The following is a 27,769-nucleotide window of genomic DNA, read 5'->3' on the forward strand; positions in this document are numbered from 1 at the left end:
TAATTAACTCCTTGTGTTGATGCAATAGTGACTTTGGTCACGCTATTATAGTGTTTTCTCCGCTGTTAAAGGTGTCAGATTGTAGGCAGCTGTTTAACTGCAGTGATGACGGAAGAAAAGCCGCAGAAGCTCAAACTAAAGCGGGAGCTGGGGATGCTGGGAGCCGTGTCCCTCATCGTGGGGACGGCGGTCGGATCTGGGATCTTCATGACCCCACAGACGGTGATCAGCTCCGTTGGGAGCCCCGGTGCGAGCCTGGTTATATGGGCGTCTTGCGGCTTGCTGGCGATTCTGGCGTCTTTCTGCTACGCCGAGCTCGGCACAGTTATAAAAGAATCAGGCGGCGAGTACATCTATATTCTGAGGACTTCAGGTCCAGTGCTTGCCTTCATGTTAATCTTTAGCTCTGTGCTCTTTGTGAGACCTGCAGCCATTGCTGGCATGGGACTGAGTTTTGCTACCTATGTTGTGACTCCTTTCTACGGAGACTGCCCCCCTCCGGTGCTGGTGGTGAAGTGCGTGGCTGCAGCGGCAATTATCACGCTCGCCATCGTGAACTGCATGAAAGTGCGCTTTGCAATGTCAATCCAAGTTTTCTTTACTGTAGTCAAAGTCTTGGCTCTGGCAGGGATTATCATAGGAGGTGTGGTGATGCTTATCAAAGGCCACACTGAGAATTTTGAAAACTCCTTTGAGAACACAAATGTTGGCGTCAATTCAATAGGAATTGCTTTCTACCAGGGGCTGTGGTCATACGACGGCTGGAACAATCTGAACTCAGTGACTGAAGAGTTAAAACGTCCCGAGGTAAGTGGGAGGGTCTTCAGAGGCTGACCCACGCCCTGACTGTAAAACACAATCACCCCGAATAAATAAGTAATGGGTTCTCTGCAGGGAGAAAATAATTTATTTTTATTGCTGAGAAATTTACAAATGTTTAACGTGAACTTTGAGCTATAACCGGCTGAAACCTTTGTGTTGAGGCCAGAGAAGTACAGTAGCGACAGAGGTAATAAATAAATAAACGGTTTAATTTTAGACCTAACAGAAAGGTTATCTGTGACTAGTGTGCATTATGAACATCACATAAAAAACGGGTTTTTTTCTGTTGATATTCTTCCTATTTCTAATCTTCCGGCAGCATAATAAGACCCTAAACTTAAATCAATAGTTTTTTTTTTTTAATAAAACTTGTCCTGTTGAAACCCATTTTAATAAACAACATAATTTGAGTATAATTACTTTTTATTTCCCTTCAGCCATAAAATGCAGATGAGGTATTCATCACACAGGCGGGCAGGCGACGTAGACGCCCAAGTTTGGGAATGCAATAACGACGTCGGAGTAGGCGTTGATTTAATTATTTGGTCAAATTAATCTCTGTTTAGGAATAAAGACCAAGAGAAAAAGAATATGATCACTTTTTTTCTCTCTTATTAAGGAACATTGTACATGTATCACATTGTTATGTATTTAAACGGTTATAACCTGTTACTCAGTTCTGACACATTTTAAATCTTGGTACCTTTAAGAGTCAGCTTGTCAATTTTCAGCCAATAAATTATTAAGTTGACCTTGAGGATAATTTAATGATTTAATGTCTTACAAAGATGGATGTAGCCCAGATGTTGGATGATAGATTGATTTATTTGGTAACATGAGCCCATTAAATGATTATTGTGTTTTTCTCCTGAAGTCCAGGTTCACTCTGTGCTCCTGTGTTCAGGTTTAGATCTGTTTGCATTTATTTATTTAGTTTATTCGGCTCTATTATATTTTAAAAGATTTGATTTTTAATGTATTTATTTAAATGGGACAGTGCATCTTTATGTAAATATGTCAGAGTTAGCCAAACAGCAAACAGCAAGTCAAGCAAAAGCAATAGAAAAGACATTTAACACAACATCAGACAATGAGCAAGAAGCTTGCTCAGACAACAACAATATTAGAGGCTGTTCTTTTCTTTCTAAACATTCAGCAGGGGATCAAATACATTATTTCTCCCCTATAAAAAAAATGTCTTTTCCCTTTCAGAATATAACAGAATAATAGTTACTCATTTTCCTAATCTATTGGTCCACACTAGTTTATCCCAGAGTAGACAAATATTTATAGGAATCGGTTTCCTGATAAGATGTGGCTCAAGATTAAAATCCCCAAATAAATATTTTTGCGTGCAACGGCAACTTTAAATCTGGTGTTTTGTGTGTTAGTTGGGGCATCTCGCAGCAAGAAATTGAGTGCCTTTAAACAATTCATAATGCAAAAATCTCATCTCAACCCACAGTTTGCACTGGAGAGTTTGTGGTTTTGCAGGATTTACAGCGCTATAACCTGGTAGTTAGGATTGTGCTAAGTCATGCAGAACTGCTCATGCTGTTCATGAGAGCATATTGCTAAGCAGTTTTATTTTTCTCGTATTTTTATTTTTAGCTTTTTAGTTTCTGGAGTGGCAGTGGTTATTTAAGATCCTCACTTATTCATTCATTCCATAGTTATACATTTATTTTTGTTAAGCTACAGTGTAGCTTGCGATCACCAGTGTGTGAATGACTGAATGTAGTGTAAAGCGCTTTGGGATCCTTAGGGACTAAGTAAAGCGCTATACAAATACAGGCCATTTACCATTTTTACCATTTAATGTTACAGTTTTGTTACAAGTGTATGGGTATTTCTAGTATATATACATATATTTTTGTACCCCCAAAATATTTAGTTAGTTTTTATATTTTTCTAAAGTACATAGTAACTACTAAAATATTTTGACACTATAACTAATAACGCGGAACTAGGTAAAACACGTGAATTAAACACCTAAAAGTCAGAACTGAACATTGAAGTAATTTCTTCATATACAGATGGTGATACCGACCGCCTGTATTTTATTTATTTATAAGTTGTTTTGTTTTGAAAAGCTTATGTTTAAGTAGTTGAGTAATGAGAGAACAAACACAGAGTAACTGCATTAAATATGCACTCTCAGAACTGATAAAACCCGGTCAATAAAAAGCAAAGTACACTGAGGACAGACTGAGCTGTGAGTCATAGAATAACTTGATGTCTTTACTTGGCCATGTCCTTTCTATGATAACATTGTTAAGCAGATGTTCATGTCTTCTCTCAGATTAGGTATTTTTCTGCTGACAGTGCAGCTCTCCATAGTATTCATGTAGGTCCAGACTCAAGAAAACATTATATCGAGGACTGAAGACAAAGTGTTTCTCTGACTTCGAGGAAGCTAGTAGAATCCATTCGGTTTGCAGGGACTTTTACTGTAGTAAAGCAAGACTGAAATGATTTAAAACATGATTGTTTTTAATGTTTTAATTCCCTGTCAGTGTTTTATACAGAACCTAAAATAAATTACTGCTTATGTGAAACCTAGGAGAAAAGAACAACTTTAAACAGCCATGCATATGACAGCCATGCTGATGATAGCCTCACCTTACTTTCGTAGCTGTATAATTAAGTGTGCTCCTCCTCTTATGTAACAGACAACGCTTTACAGCTACAGGTGTTTATTCTTGTCTGCTGCTTCTAAGAAGACAAAACCTTCTGAACATGGGACATGACACACATGGACTCAATCTGCAGAGGGAAGTGGGGATCATAGGAGCAGTTTCCTTCATTGGTGGAACCATGATTGGATCTGGGATCTTCATTTCTCCCCAGTACGTCCTTTCCACTATTGGGAGCCCAGGGGCCAGCTTCATTATATGGTCCTGCTGTGGACTGATAGCCATGCTGGGGGGTCTGTGCTATGCTGAACTGGGCACTATCATACCAGAGTCTGGAGCCGAGTACATTTACATACTGCGGACTGCAGGGAAAGTGGTGGCCTTCATGTTCGTCTTTAGCTTCATCATGGTCATGAGGCCGGCTAGTGGCACAGGAATCGCTCTCAGCTTTGCTGAATATGCCGTGGCCCCCTTTTACAGCGGCTGCACTCCTCCACAGCTGGCAGTGAAGTTCGTGGCTGCCGGATCAATCTTGGTGCTGGCTATAATCAACTGTCTGAACGTCCGCTTGGCCACAGGCATCCAGGTGGTCACCATGGCAGTGAAGGTGGTTGCCCTGGTGGTGATCATCCTGGGAGGCATTGTGATGCTTTTCCAGGGCCGCACTGAGAACTTTGAGGACTCCTTTGACGGAACCAATGTAGGGGTCAGCTCCATTGGCATTGCTTTCTATCAGGGCTTGTGGTCGTATGATGGCTGGAACACTTTAAATTATTTAACTGAGGAGGTGAAACATCCAGAAGTAAGTCTGCATGGGTTTGAGGTAATCTAAGTCATGGTAGTCTTAAGAGCTTCAAAAACTGTTACTTTTTTTTAACAATTTGGTTCATGTGATGGCACACATGATTAATAGTAGATCAACAACTCCCTCCAATGGGGATAACCGCCACTGTGGTTTAAATACCTGGAACTCTTCACCTTTTATTTTTAGAACGTTAGAAGCCTCAGGGATGACAGGTAAAATGTTCTTAAGACATCAAAAAAATCAGAATTTCAACATTTACTGTTTGTGGTTTATAGAAATACAAAAAAATGAGCTAAATCGAGCCAAAACTTTGGCTTTTTAGTCAGGATTGTATATATTTTATCTTCTTATGAGTGATGGGTGGACCGGACAAAGTAACACGAAAACTGATATTACTTTTAGATATGATAACCAAGCCTGTTGGCCCTTTGGTGCAGTGGTTAGCACTTTTTCTATACTGCAAAAAAACAAAAACAAAACGTAGAGTTAATATTTAAATGAGGGTAATGATTAGGTTTTACAATCCCTTGATAACACTGAAAGCCTTTTCTACGCAGTTTGTGGCGTCTGAATTCTTTGTGATCTTTCTCAGTCTGCTCTGTAGACGTGTCGTTTTGTGCTCCCTGCTCTCTCTGACCATGGCGGACAAAACCCCAAAAAACGAAGGCCTGCAACTGAAGAGGGAGATTGGATTGATTGGCGGAGTAGCAATAGTTTCTGGAACCATGATTGGATCCGGCATCTTCATGTCCCCACAGTATGTCCTGGCGTATGTGGGAAGTCCTGGGGCCAGCATGTTAATCTGGGTTTTTTCAGGTGTTGTGGCTTTGTTTGCAGCTCTCTCCTACACTGAGCTTGGAACCCTCATTTCTGAATCCGGTGGGGAATTTACTTACATCCTGAGGATCTATGGTTCATTCCCAGCCTTCTTTGCGGCAATCACTTTTATCCTGCTTGTAAAACCTTTCAGCATAACAGCAATGGCAATGGGCATTGCACAGTATGCCATGGCTCCCTTTTACCCAGGCTGCCCACCTCCTCAGCTGGCTGTGAAATGCTTTGCAGCATTTAGTATTCTGGTAGTTGCCATTACCAACATCCTGAATGTCCGATATGCTCTGAGAGTGCAGGTTATCTTCTTGGTGGCCAAAGTGTTTTCACTCACTTTCATTGTAATTGGAGGGCTAGTGAAAGTCATACAGAGCAGCACTGTGATCGAGGAAAATTTTGACGTTGAGAATGCTTTTCAAGGCACCAAGTATTCTGTGGGCACTCTGGGAATGGCTTTCTATCAAGGCCTCTGGTCTTACGCTGGCTGGTACAACTTAAACTATGTGACTGAGGAGCTGAACAAACCAGAGGTGAGGCTGAAAGGGTCTGAAGTGACCTGAAATAATAGCATTTATTCATGCTAAATTTTTAAAATACAGCTTAAAACCTGTCAAGAATGATTTGATGCTTTACTGCAAAAGATGCCTATATGCTGCTATATTTTCTTCCTTGACTCTGACTTTGTATCTCAGGTAATTTATTGACTTTGTCCTAACACAGGATGTCTATAACACTCTGTAAATCAGTGACCAAAGAGTCTGAGGTGTTGTGTGGGGATAATAAAGGTACACGAGAGGACAGTATGTTTGGATTGCTATCATTTCGGTCCTAACTCCAATGAGGTGTGACTCCGAGATATCAAAGACTGTATATAAAGATGTACAGTGAATATAATATATGAGGATCAAGTATCAGAATATATTTTGACAACAAGAAGCATTTTGACCAACATTTTTCTGTACCTCCAGCTTTTCCAGAACATATACTTTATTTTTAGTTGCAGCTCCTTACAGCATTTTATATAATAATATTACTGTTTAAATAGGAATTTATTATTTTTAAAGACTTGGAGTATTTTTAAAGAATTTCTCAACTTATGACAAACTTAATTTATCCTTATCTTAAATGGTTAAAACTTCAGTGTGATTGTCCTTTTTGTTCACGCCAGTTCATAATAATTCACCCATTTCCACTGACTGCTTTTTGCAACTTGGTGCTTGGTGTTCTTTTCTATTATATCATACTTGAGTCCAATTTAATTAAAAGAAGAGTATGGGCAGAACTTTGTGCCATCAGAAACTGAACCTGAATTGTAACTTGAATAAAGGCTTTTTAAAACTGAATTTGAATTAGTCTAATTTGAAATTCAATGTATAGGTTTGAAAATTATCGTCACTAAATTGAAATTGAATTTTATATTTTGAAAATGAATTCATTTACTTTAAAAGTGTATTTTATCCTTTAAAAGTGTAGCTCTCGAATAATTTCAGTTTCACTTCTATCATTCAGATTCAGTTCCAAAGTTCAGTTTTTTGGGACTTACATCCATACAACTAAATGGTTTAGCAAAGTATTAACGAAAGTAAATATTCAACTTAGTTTTATGTTATTCTGTTGGACTGCTTAAATTGGTACAAGGGAGAACCAGGTCAAGTCATGTCCTTCCTCTGATAACATTGTTATGCAGATACTCTGTTCATTTCTTCACTCAGATGAGGCCCTGTCTAATCTTTTACTGAAAGTACAGGGTTTTTTTTATCTTCATGTAGGTCACGTAGATCCAGACACAAGTAAACATAATATGAACAAACACCAGAGAAAGAATTGAGGACACCAGAAGAATCCACTTGGCCTGCAGGGACATTTCCAGTAGACTGGAAATATTCAAAACAGTCTCTATTTTTCATTTTTCCAACTGTGTTTTATAGAGCAGAACCTAAAATAAATCACTGTTTACGTGAAACCTAAGAAAAAAACAACTCTGGACAAGCAGACATTCTTAAAATCTGCTTAAAAGTAGCCTCATTTAATTTCATAACAGTTTAATTTTTTGCAGTCCTCCTATTGTGCAACAGGCAGCATTTTGTAACTGCACATGTCTGTTCTTCTCTGCTGCTTCAGAGAAGGCAAAAGCTTTCTGAACATGGCACATGAGACACATGGACTTAATCTGCAGAGGGAAGTGGGGATCATAGGAGCAGTTTCCTTCATTGGTGGAACCATGATTGGATCTGGGATCTTCATTTCTCCCCAGTACGTCCTTTCCACTATTGGGAGCCCAGGGGCCAGCTTCATTATATGGTCCTGCTGTGGACTGATAGCCATGCTGGGGGGTCTGTGCTATGCTGAACTGGGCACTATCATACCAGAGTCTGGAGCCGAGTACATTTACATACTGCGGACTGCAGGGAAAGTGGTGGCCTTCATGTTCGTCTTCAGCTTCATCATGGTCATGAGGCCGGCTAGTGGCACAGGAATCGCTCTCAGCTTTGCTGAATATGCCGTGGCCCCCTTTTACAGCGGCTGCACTCCTCCACAGCTGGCAGTGAAGTTCGTGGCTGCCGGATCAATCTTGGTGCTGGCTATAATCAACTGTCTGAGCGTCCGCTTGGCCACAGGCATCCAGGTGGTCACCATGGCAGTGAAGGTGGTTGCCCTGGTGGTGATCATCCTGGGAGGCATTGTGATGCTTTTCCAGGGCCGTACTGAGAACTTTGAGGACTCCTTTGACGGAACCAATGTAGGGGTCAGCTCCATTGGCATTGCTTTCTATCAGGGCTTGTGGTCGTATGATGGCTGGAACACTTTAAATTGTTTAACTGAGGAGGTGAAACATCCAGAAGTAAGTCTGCATGGGTTTGAGGTAATCTAAGTCATGGTAGTCTTAAGAGCTTCAAAAACTGTTACTTTTTTTTAACAATTTGGTTCATGTGATGACACACATGATTAATAGTAGATCAACAACTCCCTCCAATGGGGATAACCGCCACTGTGGTTTAAATACCTGGAACTCTTCACCTTTTGTTTTTAGAACAAGCCTCAGGGATGACAGGTAAAATGTTCTTAAGACTGAATTTGAACATTTGCTGTTTGTGTTTTATATTATACAAATAAAAGTAGACAAATCGAGCCAAAACTGTGGCTTTTTAGTCAGGATTGTATATAATTTATCTTCTTACTGATTTAGATGAGCGGACCAGACAAAGTACCACGAAACTGATATTATTTTTAGATATGATAACCCAAGCCTGTTGGCACTTTTGTGCAGTGGTTAGCACTTTTCCTATAGAGCAAAAAAAAAAACGTAGAGTTAATATTTAAATGAGGGTAACGACTAGGTTTTACAATCCCATGATTACATTGGAACCTTTTTTTTTTTTTTTTTTTTAAAGCTTTCTACGCAGATTGGAGCGTCTGAATTCTTTGTGATCTTTCTCAGTCTGCTCTGTAGACGTGTCGTTTTGTGCTCCCTGCTCTCTCTGACCATGGTGGACAAAACCCCAAAAAACGAAGGCCTGCAGCTGAAGAGGGAGATTGGATTGATTGGCGGAGTAGCAATAGTTTCTGGAACCATGATTGGATCCGGCATCTTCATGTCCCCACAATATATCCTAGCGTATGTGGGAAGTCCTGGGGCCAGCATGTTAATCTGGGTTTTTTCAGGTGTTGTGGCTTTGTTTGCAGCTCTCTCCTACACTGAGCTTGGCACCTTCATTCCTGAATCCGGTGGGGAATTTACTTACATCCTGAGGATCTATGGTTCATTCCCAGCCTTCTTTGCGGCAATCACTTTTATCCTGCTTTTGAAACCTTTCAGCATTACAGCAAAATCAATGACCATTGCACAGTACGTCATGGCTCCCTTTTACCCAGGCTGCCCACCTCCTCAGCTGGCTGTGAAATGCTTTGCAGCTTTTAGTATTCTGGTAGTTGCCATTACCAACATCCTGAATGTCCGATATGCTCTGAGAGTGCAGGTGATCTTCTTGGTGGCCAAAGTGTTTTCACTCACTTTCATTGTAATTGGAGGGCTAGTGAAAGTCATACAGAGCAGCACTGTGATCGAGGAAAATTTTAATGTTGAGAATGCTTTTCAAGGCACCGAGTATTCTGTGGGCACTCTGGGAATGGCTTTCTATCAAGGCCTCTGGTCTTACGCTGGCTGGTGCAACTTGAACTATGTGACTGAGGAGCTGAACAAACCAGAGGTGAGGCTGAAACGGTCAGAAGTGACCTGAAATAATAGCATTTATTCATGCTAAATTTTTAAAATACAGCTTAAAACCTGTCAAGAATGATTTGATGCTTTATTACAAAAGATGCCTATATGCTGCTATATTTTCTTCCTTAACTCTGAATTTGTATTTCAGGTAATTTATTGACTTTGTCCTAACACAGGATGTCTATAACACTCTGTAAATCAGTGATCAAAGTGTCTCAGGTGTTGTGTGGGGATAATAAAGGTACACGAGAGGACATTATGTTTGGATTGCTATCATTTCGGTCCTAACTCCAATGAGGTGTGACTCCTTGATATCAAAGACTGTATATAAAGATGTACAGTGAATATAATATATGAGGATCAAGTATCAGAATATATTTTGACAACAAGAAGCATTTTGACCAACATTTTTCTGTATCTCCAGCTTTTCCAGAACAAATACTTTGTTTTTAGTTGCAGCTCCTTACAGCATTTTATATAATAATTAGTGCTGTCAGCGTTAATCTCGTTAAAATGACGTTAACGCCATAACCGCATTAATGCGGCAAATCTCTGTCAGCGAGTTACCACGGATCGCCCGGTGCGTGGGGCTGCACGGTCTCATTGCATTAGCGCAGCTGGCTCATTAACATGTTGACTGCCACAGCTGGCAGTGAAGTTCGTGGCTGCCGGATCAATCTTGGTGCTGGCTATAATCAACTGTCTGAGCGTCCGCTTGGCCACAGGCATCCAGGTGGTCACCATGGCAGTGAAGGTAGTGGCCCTGGTGGTGATCATCCTGGGAGGCATTGTGATGCTTTTCCAGGGCCGCACTGAGAACTTTGAGGACTCCTTTGAGGGAACCAATGTAGGGGTCAGCTCCATTGGCATTGCTTTCTATCAGGGCTTGTGGTCGTATGATGGCTGGAACACTTTAAATTGTTTAACTGAGGAGGTGAAACATCCAGAAGTAAGATTTTCAATATTTACTATTAGTAGTTTATAGAAAGTCAAAATAAAGATGAAGCATGCCATCACTGTGCGACTCCACTCATGATTGTGCATTTTTTATCTTCTTACTGATTTAGATGAGTAGGCCAGGACAAACTGTAGTAACATGAGAACTGATATTGGTTTAGGATATAATAATCCAAACCAACTGGTGGCTCATTGGTGCAGTGGTTAGCACTTTTTCCACACAGTTAGAAAACTGTAGAGTTAATATTTAATTGAAGGCAAAACAATTATATTTTACACCACGTGATTTCTTTTGAAAGCCATTTCTACGCAGTTTGTAGCGTCTGAATTCTTTGTGATCTTTCTCAGTCTGCTCTGTAGACGTGTCGTTTTGTGTTCCCTGCTCTCTCTCACCATGGCAGACAAAACCCCAAAAAACGAAGGCCTGCAGCTGAAGAGGCAGATTGGATTGATTGGCGGAGTAGCAATAGTTTCTGGAACCATGATTGGATCCGGCATCTTCATGTCCCCACAATATATCCTAGCGTATGTGGGAAGTCCTGGGGCCAGCATGTTAATCTGGGTTTTTTCAGGTGTTGTGGCTTTGTTTGCAGCTCTCTCCTACATTGAGCTTGGCACCTTCATTCCTGAATCCGGTGGGGAATTTACTTACATCCTGAGGATCTATGGTTCATTCCCAGCCTTCTTTGCGGCAATCACTTTTATCCTGCTTTTGAAACCTTCCAGCATTGCAGCAAAAGCAATGACCATTGCAAGGTATGCCATGGCTCCCTTTTACCCAGGCTGCCCACCTCCTCAGCTGGCTGTGAAATGCTTTGCAGCTTTTAGTATTCTGGTAGTTGCCATTACCAACATCCTGAATGTCCGATATGCTCTGAGAGTGCAGGTGATCTTCTTGGTGGCCAAAGTGTTTTCACTCACTTTCATTGTAATTGGAGGGCTAGTGAAAGTCATACAGAGCAGCACTGTGATCGAGGAAAATTTTAATGTTGAGAATGCTTTTCAAGGCACCGAGTATTCTGTGGGCACTCTGGGAATGGCTTTCTATCAAGGCCTCTGGTCTTACGCTGGCTGGTGCAACTTGAACTATGTGACTGAGGAGCTGAACAAACCAGAGGTGAGGCTGAAAGGGTCTGAAATGGCCTGAAATAGTAGCAATTATTCATGCAATTTCTTTTAAAATACAGCTTAACACCTGTCAAGAATGATTTGATGCTTTACTGCAAAAGATGCCTATATGCTGCTATATTTTCTTCCTTAACTCTGAATTTGTATTTCAGGTAATTTATTTACTTTGTCCTAACACAGGGTGTCTATAACACTCTGTAAATCAGTGCAGTTAGCTTGTTAATGTTTAACGCCGTGCAGCCCCACACACACGGCGGTAACGGAGATTTGCCGCGTTAATGCAGTTATGGCGTTAACGCCATTTTAACGAGATTAGCGCTGACAGCACTAATAATACTATTACTGTTTAAATAGGAATTTAATATTTTTAAAGACTTGGTAAATTCTTTAAAAATACCTCAACTTATGATAAACTTAATTTATCCTTATCTTAAATGGTCAAAACTTCAGTGTGATTGTCCTTATTGTTCATGCCAGTTCATAATAATTCACCCATTTCCGCTGACTGTGTTTTGCAACTTGGTGCTCTTTTCTATTATATTAGACTCGAGTCCTATTTAATTAAAAGAAGAGTTCAACTTTGGAGTGCATTTTTAACTAAATGGTTTAGCAAAGCATTAAAGAAAGTAAATATTCAACTTAGTTTTATGTTATTCTGTTGGACTGCTTAAATTGGTACAAGGGAGAACCAGGTCAAGTCATGTCCTTCCTCTGATAACATTGTTATGCAGATACTCTGTTCATTTCTTCACTCAGATGAGGCCCTGTCTAATCTTTTACTGAAAGTACAGTTGTTGTTTTATCTTCACGTAGGTCACGTAGATCCAGACACAAGTAAACATAATATGAACAAACACCAGAGAAAGAATTGAGGACACCAGAAGAATCCACTTGGCCTGCAGGGACATTTCCAGTAGACTGGAAATATTCAAAACAGTCTCTTTTTCATTTTTCATTTCTCCAACTGTGTTTTATAGAGCAGAACCTAAAATAAATCACTGTTTACGTGAAACCTAAGAAAAAAACAACTCTGGACAAGCAGACATTCTTAAAATCTGCTTAAAAGTAGCCTCATTTTAATTTCATAGCAGTTTAATTTTGTGCATGTCACCGCTAAGACTGGTGGACCTAAATCTTCACCTCCAAGTCCGTTCACATACAAGAGGACGGGGAGTGAGTGGGTCAGAGCTCAGGGCACAGAAACTAAGCTGAATTTGAACACACACCATTTATTTCCATAAAAAAAAAAAAACCACAGCCAGAATCACAAATACAAGTTAAAATCCCCCGTATACAATAAAAAGAGTGTTCTCAATACGCTAAAAACCCTGCCGGCAGAAATAACTATAAACTATTAAAACAAAGCTAAACAAATGTTTCTCATATGCTAAAAACTCCCCCCCACAGTCCCATAATCCCACAGTCCACCCACACGCGGGCGAATGTTCCTTATCTGAAACAGGAGCGTAATTTCTCTTCCGGGATGGAAACCACGCCGGCCAGAAGAACAAGGAGGGGGCTCCTGTCGCAGACCTGTCTCCTCCTGACAGCGCGTCGCCGCACAGTCCCGCCCCACTCCACACCTGAACACGGCCTCTCTCGTAGCACCGTCAGATGCAGGCAGAGGGGCACCCCTGCCCTGCTGTGAATTGCGGCCATCACCACCCACTGTTGCTGTTCCTGCCATTGGGACTGGATCGCTGAACGACTCGTGGCACCCCACAGTCAGGCAGCAGTTCCTCCAACACATGTGCGGGCTTACACGCGTTCCTTTTTCTCCTGCTCACCTTTCGTGCGTCGCTCTTTTGTCTCTGTGCTCACTATCCCCTTTAACAGGTCTGTCTGGCAGCTGATAGGCCACCTCGGGGAACACCCCCACCTCACAGGTGCCTACAATTGTCTGCTTAGTCCACAGTGGATTAGAAGAATATTGTGCAACAACACTAAAATACATCATATAAATATGAGGATAAAACGATGCAATATAAATATCAATAAACAAACATGCAATATAAATATCACAATAAAATCATGCAAATAAAATCAACACTATGTACCAACATGCAGTCTGATCCAAAACAAAATATAAATCACAATTTTCCACTGTGTGACATGCATTCCTATTGTGCAACAGGCAGCATTTTGTAACTGCACATGTCTGTTCTTCTCTGCTGCTTCAGAGAAGACAAAAGCTTTCTGACCATGGCACATGACACACATGGACTTAATCTGCAGAGGGAAGTGGGGATCATAGGAGCAGTTTCCTTCATTGGTGGAACCATGATTGGATCTGGGATCTTCATTTCTCCCCAGTACGTCCTTTCCACTATTGGGAGCCCAGGGGCCAGCTTCATTATATGGTCCTGCTGTGGACTGATAGCCATGCTGGGGGGTCTGTGCTATGCTGAACTGGGCACTATCATACCAGAGTCTGGAGCCGAGTACATTTATATACTGCGGACTGCAGGGAAAGTGGTGGCCTTCATGTTCGTCTTTAGCTTCATCATGGTCATGAGGCCGGCTAGTGGCACAGGAATCGCTCTCAGTTTTGCTGAATATGCTGTGGCCCCCTTTTACAGCGGCTGCACTCCTCCACAGCTGGCAGTGAGGTTTGTGGCTGCCGGATCAATCTTGGTGCTGGCTATAATCAACTGTCTGAGCGTTCGCTTGGCCACAGGCATCCAGGTGGTCACCATGGCAGTGAAGGTGGTTGCCCTGGTGGTGATCATCCTGGGAGGCATTGTGATGCTTTTCCAGGGCCGCACTGAGAACTTTGGTTCCCTCAAAGGAGTCCTCAATGTCGGGGTCAGCTCCATTGGCATTGCTTTCTATCAGGGCTTGTGGTCATATGATGGCTGGAACACTTTAAATTATTTAACTGAGGAGGTGAAACATCCAGAAGTAAGTCTGCATGGGTTTGAGGTAATCTAAGTCATGGTAGTCTTAAGAGCTTCAAAATCTGTTACTTTTTTTAACAATTTGGTTCATGTGATGACACACATGATTAATAGTAGATCAACAACTCCCTCCAATGGGGATAACCGCCACTGTGGTTTAAATACCTGGAACTCTTCACCTTTTGTTTTTAGAACGTTAGAAGCCTCAGGGATGACAGGTAAAATGTTCTTAAGACATCAAAAAAGTAAGAATTTCAACATTTACTGTTTGTGGTTTATAGAAATACAAAAACAAATGAGATAAATCGAGCCAAACTGTGGCTTTTCAGTGAGGATTGTATATATTTTATCTTCTTGCTGTTGGCCCTTTGGTGTAGTGGTTAGCACTTTTCCTATAGAGCAAAAAAAAAAAAAAAAAACGTAGAGTCAATATTTAAATGAGGCTAACGACTAGGTTTTACGATCCTGTGATTACATTGGAACCTTTTTTTTTTTTTTTTTTTTTTAAAGCTTTCTGCGCAGTTTGTAGCGTCTGAATTCTTTGTGATCTTTCTCAGTCTGCTCTGTAGACGTGTCGTTTTGTGCTCCCTGCTCTCTCACCATGGCGGACAAAACCCAAAAAAACGAAGGCCTGCAACTGAAGAGGGAGATTGGATTGATTGGCGGAGTAGCAATAGTTTCTGGAACCATGATTGGATCCGGTATCTTCATGTCCCCACAGTATGTCCTGGCGTATGTGGGAAGTCCTGGGGCCAGCATGTTAATCTGGGTTTTTTCAGGTGTTGTGGCTTTGTTTGCAGCTCTCTCCTACACTGAGCTTGGCACCTTCATTCCTGAATCCGGAGGGGAATTTACTTACATCCTGAGGATCTATGGTTCATTCCCAGCCTTCTTTGCGGCAATCACTTTTATCCTGCTTTTGAAACCTTTCAGCATTACAGCAAAATCAATGACCATTGCACAGTACGTCATGGCTCCCTTTTACCCAGGCTGCCCACCTCCTCAGCTGGCTGTGAAGTGCTTTGCAGCTTTTAGTATTCTGGTAGTTGCCATTACCAACATCCTGAATGTCCGATATGCTCTGAGAGTGCAGGTGATCTTCTTGGTGGCCAAAGTGTTTTCACTCACTTTCATTGTAATTGGAGGGCTAGTGAAAGTCATACAGAGCAGCACTGTGATTGAGGAAAATTTTAATGTTGAGAATGCTTTTCAAGGCACCAAGTATTCTGTGGGCACTCTGGGAATGGCTTTCTATCAAGGCCTCTGGTCTTACGCTGGCTGGTGCAACTTGAACTATGTGACTGAGGAGCTGAACAAACCAGAGGTGAGGCTGAAAGGGTCTGAAATGGCCTGAAATAGTAGCAATTATTCATGCAATTTCTTTTAAAATACAGCTTAAAACCTGTCAAGAATGATTTGATGCTTTACTGCAAAAGATGCCTATATGCTGCTATATTTTCTTCCTTAACTCTGAATTTGTATCTCAGGTAATTTATTGACTTTGTCCTAACACAGGATGTCTATAACACTCTGTAAATCAGTGATCAAAGTGTCTCACGTGTTGTATGGGGATAATAAAGGTACACGAGAGGACAGTATGTTTGGATTGCTATCATTTCGGTCCTAACTCCAATGAGGTGTGACTCCGAGATATCAAAGACTGTATATAAAGATGTACGGTGAATATAATATATGAGGATCAAGTTTCAGAATATATTTTGACAACAAGAAGCATTTTGACCAACATTTTTCTGTATCTCCAGCTTTTCCAGAACAAATACTTTGTTTTTAGTTGCAGCTCCTTACAGCATTTTATATAATAATTAGTGCTGTCAGCCTCCAAGAGTTGATTCTTTTCATCTGGACGTAGCGTTTTGTGGGAGAAACGTTTCATCACTCATCCAAGTGACTTCTTCAGTCTCAGCTGACTGCAGGTTTCCCCAATCTTATAAACAGTACATTTGCATAATGACTGAAACCAGCCCACTGAAAGAACCAATGGGCTGGGAGGTCAGGGAGGTCAGGGAGGTCAGTGGCCAGGGAGGCAGAAGAACAGCACATCAAGAAGGCCCTGAGTAAATGTGGTTATCCCAGCTGGACTTTTGTCAAAGCTGGAAAGGCACCTAAAGAAAGCTCCAGCCGATCCAGGAGAGAAGGACAACCGCTGCCTAAGCGAAAACCTGTAGTGATCCCGTATGTGTCAGGAGTATCGGAGCAGTTGAGACGCATTTTTTCTAAACACCGGATCTCTGTGGCTTTTAAACTCCAAAACACGCTGCGCCAAAAATTGGTCCACTCCAAGGATCGGGTCCCCCGACACAAACAGAGTAACATAGTGTACGCTGTTAAGTGCCAGGAGGATTGCCAGGATTTATACATCGGGGAAACCAAACAACCTCTGGCGAAGCGGATGGCACAACACAGAAGAGCTACCTCGTCAGGCCAGGACTCTGCAGTCTATTTACACCTACAGGCCAGTGGACACTCTTTCAAGGATGAGGATGTACACATCCTGGACAGGGAGGAACGCTGGTTTGAGCGCAGAGTCAAGGAGGCCATTTACGTGAAAAGGGAAAGACCATCTCTGAATCGAGGAGGGGGCCTAAGGGTACATCTTTCACCATCTTACAACGCTGTGATTGCAGCCATTCCCCAACTCTCTGTGAATGGTACTCATGGCCATTGATCAGTGGGCTTTGATCAGTGGGTTTTGGTCAGTGGTTGTTGATCAATGGTCATGAGAATTTGCATAATTAAGATTAAGGAACTGACCTCCCAGCCCATTGTTCCTTCAGTGGGCTGGTTTCAGTCATTATGCAAATGTACTGTTTATAAGATTGAAACCTGCAGTCAGCTGAGACTGAAGAAGTCACTTGGATGAGTGACGAAACGTTTCTCCCACAAAACGCTACGTCCAGATGAACAGAATCAACTTTTGGAGATTTACTTACCTGAATGATTGAGCATGCATCTAGTGCTGTCAGCGTTAATCTCGTTAAAATGACGTTAACGCCATAACCGCATTAATGTGGCAAATCTCTGTCAGTGAGTTACCACGGATCGCCCGGTGCGTGGGGCTGCACGGTCTCATTGCATTAGCGCAGCTGGCTCATTAACATGTTGACTGCCACAGCTGGCAGTGAAGTTCGTGGCTGCCGGATCAATCTTGGTGCTGGCTATAATCAACTGTCTGAGCGTCCGCTTGGCCACAGGCATCCAGGTGGTCACCATGGCAGTGAAGGTAGTGGCCCTGGTGGTGATCATCCTGGGAGGCATTGTGATGCTTTTCCAGGGCCGCACTGAGAACTTTGAGGACTCCTTTGAGGGAACCAATGTAGGGGTCAGCTCCATTGGCATTGCTTTCTATCAGGGCTTGTGGTCGTATGATGGCTGGAACACTTTAAATTGTTTAACTGAGGAGGTGAAACATCCAGAAGTAAGATTTTCAATATTTACTATTAGTAGTTTATAGAAAGTCAAAATAAAGATGAAGCATGCCATCACTGTGCGTCTCCACTCATGATTGTGCATTTTTTTTATCTTCTTACTGATTTAGATGAGTAGGCCAGGACAAACTGTAGTAACATGAGAACTGATATTGGTTTAGGATATAATAATCCAAACCAACTGGTGGCTCATTGGTGCAGTGGTTAGCACTTTTTCCACACAGTTAGAAAACTGTAGAGTTAATATTTAATTGAAGGCAAAACAAGTACATTTTACACCACGTGATTTCTTTTGAAAGCTTTTTCTACGCAGATTGGAGCGTCTGAATTCTTTGTGATCTTTCTCAGTCTGCTCTGTAGACGTGTCGTTTTGTGCTCCCTGCTCTCTCTCACCATGGCGGACAAAACCCCAAAAAACGAAGGCCTGCAGCTGAAGAGGCAGATTGGATTGATTGGCGGAGTAGCAATAGTTTCTGGAACCATGATTGGATCCGGTATCTTCATGTCCCCACAATATATCCTAGCGTATGTGGGAAGTCCTGGGGCCAGCATGTTAATCTGGGTTTTTTCAGGTGTTGTGGCTTTGTTTGGGGCTCTCTCCTACATTGAGCTTGGCACCTTCATTCCTGAATCCGGTGGGGAATTTACTTACATCCTGAGGATCTATGGTTCATTCCCAGCCTTCTTTGCGGCAATCACTTTTATCCTGCTTTTGAAACCTTCCAGCATTGCAGCAAAAGCAATGACCATTGCAAGGTATGCCATGGCTCCCTTTTACCCAGGCTGCCCACCTCCTCAGCTGGCTGTGAAATGCTTTGCAGCTTTTAGTATTCTGGTAGTTGCCATTACCAACATCCTGAATGTCCGATATGCTCTGAGAGTGCAGGTGATCTTCTTGGTGGCCAAAGTGTTTTCACTCACTTTCATTGTAATTGGAGGGCTAGTGAAAGTCATACAGAGCAGCACTGTGATCGAGGAAAATTTTAATGTTGAGAATGCTTTTCAAGGCACCGAGTATTCTGTGGGCACTCTGGGAATGGCTTTCTATCAAGGCCTCTGGTCTTACGGTGGCTGGTGCAACTTAAACTATGTGACTGAGGAGCTGAACAAACCAGAGGTGAGGCTGAAAGGGTCAGAAGTGACCTGAAATAATAGCATTTATTCATGCAATTTTTTTTAAAAATACAGCTTAAAACCTGTCAAGAATGATTTGATGCTTTACTGCAAAAGATGCCTATATGCTGCTATATTTTCTTCCTTGACTCTGAATTTGTATTTCAGGTAATTTATTGACTTTGTCCTAACACAGGGTGTCTATAACACTCTGTAAATCAGTGCAGTTAGCTTGTTAATGTTTAACGCCGTGCAGCCCCACACACACGGCGGTATAGGAGATTTGCCGCGTTAATGCAGTTATGGCGTTAACGCCATTTTAACGAGATTAGCGCTGACAGCACTAATAATACTATTACTGTTTAAATAGGAATTTAATATTTTTAAAGACTTGGTAAATTCTTTAAAAATACCTCAACTTATGATAAACTTAATTTATCCTTATCTTAAATGGTCAAAACTTCAGTGTGATTGTCCTTATTGTTCATGCCAGTTCATAATAATTCACCCATTTCCGCTGACTGTGTTTTGCAACTTGGTGCTCTTTTCTATTATATTAGACTCGAGTCCTATTTAATTAAAAGAAGAGTTCAACTTTGGAGTGCATTTTTAACTAAATGGTTTAGCAAAGCATTAAAGAAAGTAAATATTCAACTTAGTTTTATGTTATTCTGTTGGACTGCTTAAATTGGTACAAGGGAGAACCAGGTCAAGTCATGTCCTTCCTCTGATAACATTGTTATGCAGATACTCTGTTCATTTCTTCACTCAGATGAGGCCCTGTCTAATCTTTTACTGAAAGTACAGTTGTTGTTTTATCTTCACGTAGGTCACGTAGATCCAGACACAGGTAAACATAATATGAACAAACACCAGAGAAAGAATTGAGGACACCAGAAGAATCCACTTGGCCTGCAGGGACATTTCCAGTAGACTGGAAATATTCAAAACAGTCTCTATTTTTCATTTTTCATTTCTCCAACTGTGTTTTATAGAGCAGAACCTAAAATAAATCACTGTTTACGTGAAACCTAAGAAAAAAACAACTCTGGACAAGCAGACATTCTTAAAATCTGCTTAAAAGTAGCCTCATTTTAATTTCATAACAGTTTAATTTTTTGCAGTCCTCCTATTGTGCAACAGGCAGCATTTTGTAACTGCACATGTCTGTTCTTCTCTGCTGCTTCAGAGAAGACAAAAGCTTTCTGACCATGGCACATGAGACACATGGACTTAATCTGCAGAGGGAAGTGGGGATCATAGGAGCAGTTTCCTTCATTGGTGGAACCATGATTGGATCTGGGATCTTCATTTCTCCCCAGTACGTCCTTTCCACTATTGGGAGCCCAGGGGCCAGCTTCATTATATGGTCCTGCTGTGGACTGATAGCCATGCTGGGGGGTCTGTGCTATGCTGAACTGGGCACTATCATACCGGAGTCTGGAGCCGAGTACATTTACATACTGCGGACTGCAGGGAAAGTGGTGGCCTTCATGTTCGTCTTCAGCTTCATCATGGTCATGAGGCCGGCTAGTGGCACAGGAATCGCTCTCAGCTTTGCTGAATATGCCGTGGCCCCCTTTTACAGCGGCTGCACTCCTCCACAGCTGGCAGTGAAGTTCGTGGCTGCCGGATCAATCTTGGTGCTGGCTATAATCAACTGTCTGAACGTCCGCTTGGCCACAGGCATCCAGGTGGTCACCATGGCAGTGAAGGTGGTGGCCCTGGTGGTGATCATCCTGGGAGGCATTGTGATGCTTTTCCAGGGCCGTACTGAGAACTTTGAGGACTCCTTTGACGGAACCAATGTAGGGGTCAGCTCCATTGGCATTGCTTTCTATCAGGGCTTGTGGTCGTATGATGGCTGGAACACTTTAAATTGTTTAACTGAGGAGGTGAAACATCCAGAAGTAAGTCTGCATGGGTTTGAGGTAATCTAAGTCATGGTAGTCTTAAGAGCTTCAAAAACTGTTACTTTTTTTTAACAATTTGGTTCATGTGATGACACACATGATTAATAGTAGATCAACAACTCCCTCCAATGGGGATAACCGCCACTGTGGTTTAAATACCTGGAACTCTTCACCTTTTGTTTTTAGAACAAGCCTCAGGGATGACAGGTAAAATGTTCTTAAGACTGAATTTGAACATTTACTGTTTGTGTTTTATATTATACAAATAAAAGTAGACAAATCGAGCCAAAACTGTGGCTTTTTAGTCAGGATTGTATATAATTTATCTTCTTACTGATTTAGATGAGCGGACCAGACAAAGTACCACGAAACTGATATTATTTTTAGATATGATAACCCAAGCCTGTTGGCACTTTTGTGCAGTGGTTAGCACTTTTCCTATAGAGCAAAAAAAAAACGTAGAGTTAATATTTAAATGAGGGTAACGACTAGGTTTTACAATCCCATGATTACATTGGAACCTTTTTTTTTTTTTTTTTTTTAAAGCTTTCTACGCAGATTGGAGCGTCTGAATTCTTTGTGATCTTTCTCAGTCTGCTCTGTAGACGTGTCGTTTTGTGCTCCCTGCTCTCTCTCACCATGGTGGACAAAACCCCAAAAAACGAAGGCCTGCAGCTGAAGAGGGAGATTGGATTGATTGGCGGAGTAGCAATAGTTTCTGGAACCATGATTGGATCCGGCATCTTCATGTCCCCACAATATATCCTAGCATATGTGGGAAGTCCTGGGGCCAGCATGTTAATCTGGGTTTTTTCAGGTGTTGTGGCTTTGTTTGCAGCTCTCTCCTACACTGAGCTTGGGACCATTATTCCTGAATCCGGAGGGGAATTTACTTACATCCTGAGGATCTATGGTTCATTCCCAGCCTTCTTTGCGGCAATCACTTTTATCCTGCTTTTGAAACCTTTCAGCATTACAGCAAAATCAATGACCATTGCACAGTACGTCATGGCTCCCTTTTACCCAGGCTGCCCACCTCCTCAGCTGGCTGTGAAATGCTTTGCAGCTTTTAGTATTCTGGTAGTTGCCATTACCAACATCCTGAATGTCCGATATGCTCTGAGAGTGCAGGTGATCTTCTTGGTGGCCAAAGTGTTTTCACTCACTTTCATTGTAATTGGAGGGCTAGTGAAAGTCATACAGAGCAGCACTGTGATCGAGGAAAATTTTAATGTTGAGAATGCTTTTCAAGGCACCGAGTATTCTGTGGGCACTCTGGGAATGGCTTTCTATCAAGGCCTCTGGTCTTACGCTGGCTGGTGCAACTTGAACTATGTGACTGAGGAGCTGAACAAACCAGAGGTGAGGCTGAAAGGGTCAGAAGTGACCTGAAATAATAGCATTTATTCATGCTAAATTTTTAAAATACAGCTTAAAACCTGTCAAGAATGATTTGATGCTTTATTACAAAAGATGCCTATATGCTGCTATATTTTCTTCCTTGACTCTGACTTTGTATTTCAGGTAATTTATTGACTTTGTCCTAACACAGGATGTCTATAACACTCTGTAAATCAGTGATCAAAGTGTCTCAGGTGTTGTGTGGGGATAATAAAGGTACACGAGAGGACATTATGTTTGGATTGCTATCATTTCGGTCCTAACTCCAATGAGGTGTGACTCCTTGATATCAAAGACTGTATATAAAGATGTACAGTGAATATAATATATGAGGATCAAGTATCAGAATATATTTTGACAACAAGAAGCATTTTGACCAACATTTTTCTGTATCTCCAGCTTTTCCAGAACAAATACTTTGTTTTTAGTTGCAGCTCCTTACAGCATTTTATATAATAATTAGTGCTGTCAGCGTTAATCTCGTTAAAATGACGTTAACGCCATAACCGCATTAATGCGGCAAATCTCTGTCAGCGAGTTACCACGGATCGCCTGGTGCGTGGGGCTGCATGGTCTCATCGCATTAGCGCAGCTGGCTCATTAACATGTTGACTGCCACAACTGGCAGTGAAGTTTGTGGCTGCCGGATCAATCTTGGTGCTGGCTATAATCAACTGTCTGAGCGTCCGCTTGGCCACAGGCATCCAGGTGGTCACCATGGCAGTGAAGGTGGTGGCCCTGGTGGTGATCATCCTGGGAGGCATTGTGATGCTTTTCCAGGGCCGTACTGAGAACTTTGAGGACTCCTTTGAGGGAACCAATGTAGGGGTCAGCTCCATTGGCATTGCTTTCTATCAGGGCTTGTGGTCGTATGATGGCTGGAACACTTTGAATTATTTAACTGAGGAGGTGAAACATCCAGAAGTAAGAATTTCAATATTTACTATTAGTAGTTTATAGAAAGTCAAAATAAAGATGAAGCATGCCATCACTGTGCGTCTCCACTCATGATTGTGCATTTTTTATCTTCTTACTGATTTAGATGAGTAGGCCAGGACAAACTGTAGTAACATGAGAACTGATATTGGTTTAGGATATAATAATCCAAACCAACTGGTGGCTCATTGGTGCAGTGGTTAGCACTTTTTCCAGAGTTAGAAAACTGTAGAGTTAATATTTAATTGAAGGCAAAACAATTATATTTTACACCACGTGATTTCTTTTGAAAGCCATTTCTACACAGTTTGGAGCGCCTGAATTCTTTGTGATCTTTCTCAGTCTGCTCTGTAGACGTGTCGTTTTGTGTTCCCTGCTCTCTCACCATGGCGGACAAAACCCCAAAAAACGAAGGCCTGCAACTGAAGAGGGAGATTGGATTGATTGGCGGAGTAGCAATAGTTTCTGGAACCATGATTGGATCCGGTATCTTCATGTCCCCACAGTATGTCCTGGCGTATGTGGGAAGTCCTGGGGCCAGCATGTTAATCTGGTTTTTTTCAGGTGTTGTGGCTTTGTTTGGGGCTCTCTCCTACATTGAGCTTGGGACCATTATTCCTGAATCCGGAGGGGAATTTACTTACATCCTGAGGATCTATGGTTCATTCCCAGCCTTCTTTGCTGCAGTCACTTTTATCCTGCTTTTGAAACCTTCCAGCATTGCAGCAATGTCAATGACCATTGCACAGTACGTCATGACTCCCTTTTACCCAGGCTGCCCACCTCCTCAGCTGGCTGTGAAATGCTTTGCAGCTTTTAGTATTCTGGTAGTTGCCATTACCAACATCCTGAATGTCCGATTTGCTCTGAGAGTGCAGGTGATCTTCTTGGTGGCCAAAGTGTTTTCACTCACTTTCATTGCAATTGGAGGGCTAGTGAAAGTTTTACAGGGCAGCACTGTGATCGAGGAAAATTTTGACATTGAGAATGCTTTTCAAGGAACTCAGTTTTCTTTGAACACACTGGGAAAGGCTTTACTTCAAGGTCTCTGGTCTTACGCTGGCTGGAGTAACTTGAACTATGTGACTGAGGAGCTGAACAGACCAGAGGTGAGGCTGAAAGGGTCAGAAGTGACCTGAAACAGTAGTATTTATGCACACTATATTTTTTTAAATAGAGCTTATAATATTTGATAAAGATTCTGCCGGGAATTATGATTGTTGTCTTGCTGCTATCCTGAGAAAAATGACCACTTGCCTCCCCCCCTAAACTCTAAATTTGTGTTTCAGGTAATTCATTGACTTTTTACCAACACATACCCCTACAATGCTGTAAATCAGTGTTTAAAGTTTCTGAGGTGACTAAAGAGGTACACTAGTTGGCATTGTTAGGATTGTTGTAATTGCAGTTCCAGCTTATCCTGACTGCATGAAACTTGGTGCTTGGTGTTTCTTGGGGAGCTTTTTTCCCCCCATGGTTTGGCAAAGTATTAAAAAAGTTAATATTCAAGGAGGCTTTGTTTTATCATGAGAGACTGCTTTGTTAATATTTGTAATCAAGGTTTAGGCAAACATTACAACCATGTTATGTCATTTCATTTCATTTCATGTCTTTTTTTCTTTTTCTTGTACAGGTGAATCTTCCTCGGGCGGTGCTGATAGCCATTTCTCTTGTGACTACTTTGTACCTGCTGGTGAATGTGAGCTATCTGACAGTAATGACGCCTAAAGAGCTCATGTCCTCAAGCGCGGTAGCAGTTACCTGGGGGTAAGACAACACCTGTTCTCAGCCTGATAAGACCTTTTTTTTTATTACTTCTTCCATAGAACAGGAAGCAAACCTGAAGAAATCCTCTTCTCTGTACAATCATTTGATATGTGCCTTAAAATTACTGATGGTCAAACAAATGGGGCTTTTGTAAGTTGAAAATACAGACTGTCTCCATTTTGAATCCTCTGTATTAGCATTTTAGCTCCCTGCCATGTTGATACCAGAGATTAAATCATCCAGCGGGATTAATAGGTGATTAATAGTTAATTTAAATCTACCCACTGTGCAAGTAATTATGAAACTTATCTTACACAGTTGATGTGATTTCTCGCAAGACTCATCAATCCACTGTAAGGAAAATTACTTAAGAGTCACCTCCAAACACTTCAAACATAGAAGGAATGGCAGCAAAGAGCATCACTACAGTTAGGTGCTCACTTCTAGTGTCACACAAATACCAAGAGATATTGGACCCCTTCTCTTCACCGTCTCTATGTTCCTCCTTGGTCTGATCATCCGCCGCCATGGTCTCTGCTTCCATTCCTATGCTGATGATACACAACTTTATCTCTGTACTAAACCCTCTACCCTGCTCCCCCACGATCACTTCTCAACTGTCTGCATGAAATCAAAATATGGATGTCAATTAACCTACTCAAGCTCAACAGTAATAACGCAGAGGTCTTGGTTGAGGCCCCCAAAGCCCTACTCCAGAAGACTGGCCATCTACTTATTGATATAGACCAGGGGTAGGCAACTCCAGGCCTCGCGTGCCGGTCTCCTGCAGGTTTTAGATGTGTCCTTGATCCAGCACAGCTGATTTAAATGGCTACATTAACTCCTAAACATGTCTTGAAGTTCTCCAGAGGCCTGGTAATCAACTAATCATTTGATTCAGGTGTGCTGACCCAGGGTGAGATCTAAAACCTGCAGGACACAGGCACACGAAGCCTGGAATTGCCTACCCCTGATTTAGATGGTTTCCTCATCTAGCCTTCCTTCAACATTTGCAATCTGGGTGTCATTTTGGAACTCTCTCCCATATGAACTTCTCAACAACCCGTCACTGGAGTCCTTCAAGAAACTTCTCAAAATTCACCTCTTCAATAAAACCTTCGATCTCTAAACCTTTTTTATTTATTCTGTTTTGTAAAGCGTCCTTGGGTTTCTTGAAAGGCGCTTTACAAGTCTAATGTATTATTATTATTATTATACAGGCAGAAGGGGCCTCAGAACAGATGTTTGTAGTGTTAAACCTGGTCACACCAGCAAAGGCCCCATTCAACACCTTTCAAGACAAATATTACATTGAGGTGACATCACATCCTGTCCAAAAGGTTTATTCCTAAATAGGTCCACAGAAGATGTTTTTGATTTAATTTGTTAAATTACTGAAATGTATATAGAAAAGGGTCAATTGATATGCACTATAAGATGTTTTGTAATAGAAACGGTTTTCCTGCAGGAATAAGGTGCTGGGCAGCTGGGGCTGGGTCATGTCTGTGGCCGCAGCCTTGTCAGCTTTCGGTTCTCTAAACGGGACGTTCTTCAGCGGCGGCCGTGTGTGCTTTGTTGCTGCCCGGGAAGGACACATGGTAACAGTCTCTGTGTCTTATGAGAATGCATACACCTGTTTAAAATAAAGCTATGTGCAGATTTTCACACAGACCTGTGCTGGTTTTGCAGCCAGATATTCTGTCCATGGCCCACGTCCACAGACTGACTCCGTCTCCGGCGCTGATCTTCACCACAATAATCTCTCTGGTGGTGCTGATTCCTGGAGACTTTCAGAGTATCGTCAACTACTTCAGGTGAAGGCTGACTCTGTTTCTGCTCCATTTCTACTTTGTTTGGGGTTTTTTTTAGCACACATTGCTTTTTTTGTTTGTCTTTAATTTCTCTTCCTTTGCCGTTTTCAGTTTCACCGCCTGGTTTTTCTATGCCATTGTCCTGTCTGGGCTCATCTATCTCAAAATCAAGAAGCCAGACCTCCCAAGGTCGTACAAGGTTAGTGTCATCATTGTTTTCACATTACATGACAATAACATCTTGTCCTCACGCCTGGTTATTCCTCTCCCCACAGGTTCCCATTGTAATTCCTATACTGGTCCTCGCTGCAGCAATATTCCTCGTGCTGGCACCCATCATAGACAATCCTCAGATTGAGTACCTCTACGTGGCTTTATTTATCTTAAGTGGCGTTATAGTCTACATACCCTTCATCCATTACAAGCTCTGCCCAGGAGTGCTGGACAAGTTAACAGTGTTCTTGCAGCTCTTCTTAGAGGTCGCCCCTGCAGACAAAAACCTGTAATTTCTACTGAACACACATGGATAGCATCTTTGATAACATGCAGATAACTGAAAGCTACCAATAAAATAAGCCTTTTTCCATGAATTATCCTTACATGTTAAATTACATCTGATAATGAGTGTTGCTGTTTTATGTAAAGGTGCATTTAAAGTGTTTTACTTGCATTTTTAAATTGATGTTATTGTAAATTCACAACTTTCATCTAAGCTTATTGTAAAAGATTGTTTGCAAGATGTTTAAGTTCAAAACTCATTAAGATTTACAGGGGGACACAAATCCATATTTGTCATTGAAAGACGTTGATTATCTTTTTTTTAATACAATAAACACTAAAACACGCTATAATTCAGCATTGCAGGGGACCTTACAGCTCTGCCATTTACTGCATGTCAGTCATACCTTGCTGTCACTTTATAATCAACAAAAAATAAAGTATTTCAAACATATCAGCAAATTTAGTGCTCCTGACATTTCCTGATTTCTTGCAGTATTCAGATTCTGTTTGTATTCGTCTGTACTCGCTATAAGTTTGCGTGAATAAGCATCACAAAAGCATCTGAATGGAGCAGATCTTCATG

The 27,769-nt window shown here is 41.7% G+C and overlaps 1 protein-coding gene across 1 annotated transcript; it reads left to right on the top strand.

Annotated features, from left to right (window-relative positions):
* On the top strand, nt 1–27,758 carry zmp:0000001267 (b(0,+)-type amino acid transporter 1). The gene is made up of 6 exons (XM_063499916.1): nt 1–807; nt 24,741–24,874; nt 26,343–26,472; nt 26,564–26,688; nt 26,797–26,884; nt 26,961–27,758. The coding sequence occupies exons 1-6, from the start codon at nt 106–108 to the stop codon at nt 27,189–27,191; spliced, it is 1,410 nt and encodes a 469-aa protein (XP_063355986.1). The 5' UTR covers nt 1–105; the 3' UTR covers nt 27,192–27,758.
* Nucleotides 27,759–27,769: the final 11 nt, after the last annotated feature.

The sequence above is a fragment of the Pelmatolapia mariae genome, linkage group LG16_19 (assembly GCF_036321145.2).
Source record: "Pelmatolapia mariae isolate MD_Pm_ZW linkage group LG16_19, Pm_UMD_F_2, whole genome shotgun sequence".
Classification (NCBI taxonomy): domain Eukaryota; kingdom Metazoa; phylum Chordata; class Actinopteri; order Cichliformes; family Cichlidae; genus Pelmatolapia; species Pelmatolapia mariae.

Coding starts and splice junctions, on each gene's coding strand:
- zmp:0000001267 (XM_063499916.1), top strand. CDS start 106: ATGACGGAAGAAAAGCCGCAGAAGCTCAAACTAAAGCGGGAGCTGGGG. Junction 808..24,740: donor AAGAGTTAAAACGTCCCGAG/GTAAGTGGGAGG, acceptor TTTCTTGTACAG/GTGAATCTTCCTCGGGCGGT. Junction 26,473..26,563: donor CTGCCCGGGAAGGACACATG/GTAACAGTCTCT, acceptor CTGGTTTTGCAG/CCAGATATTCTGTCCATGGC.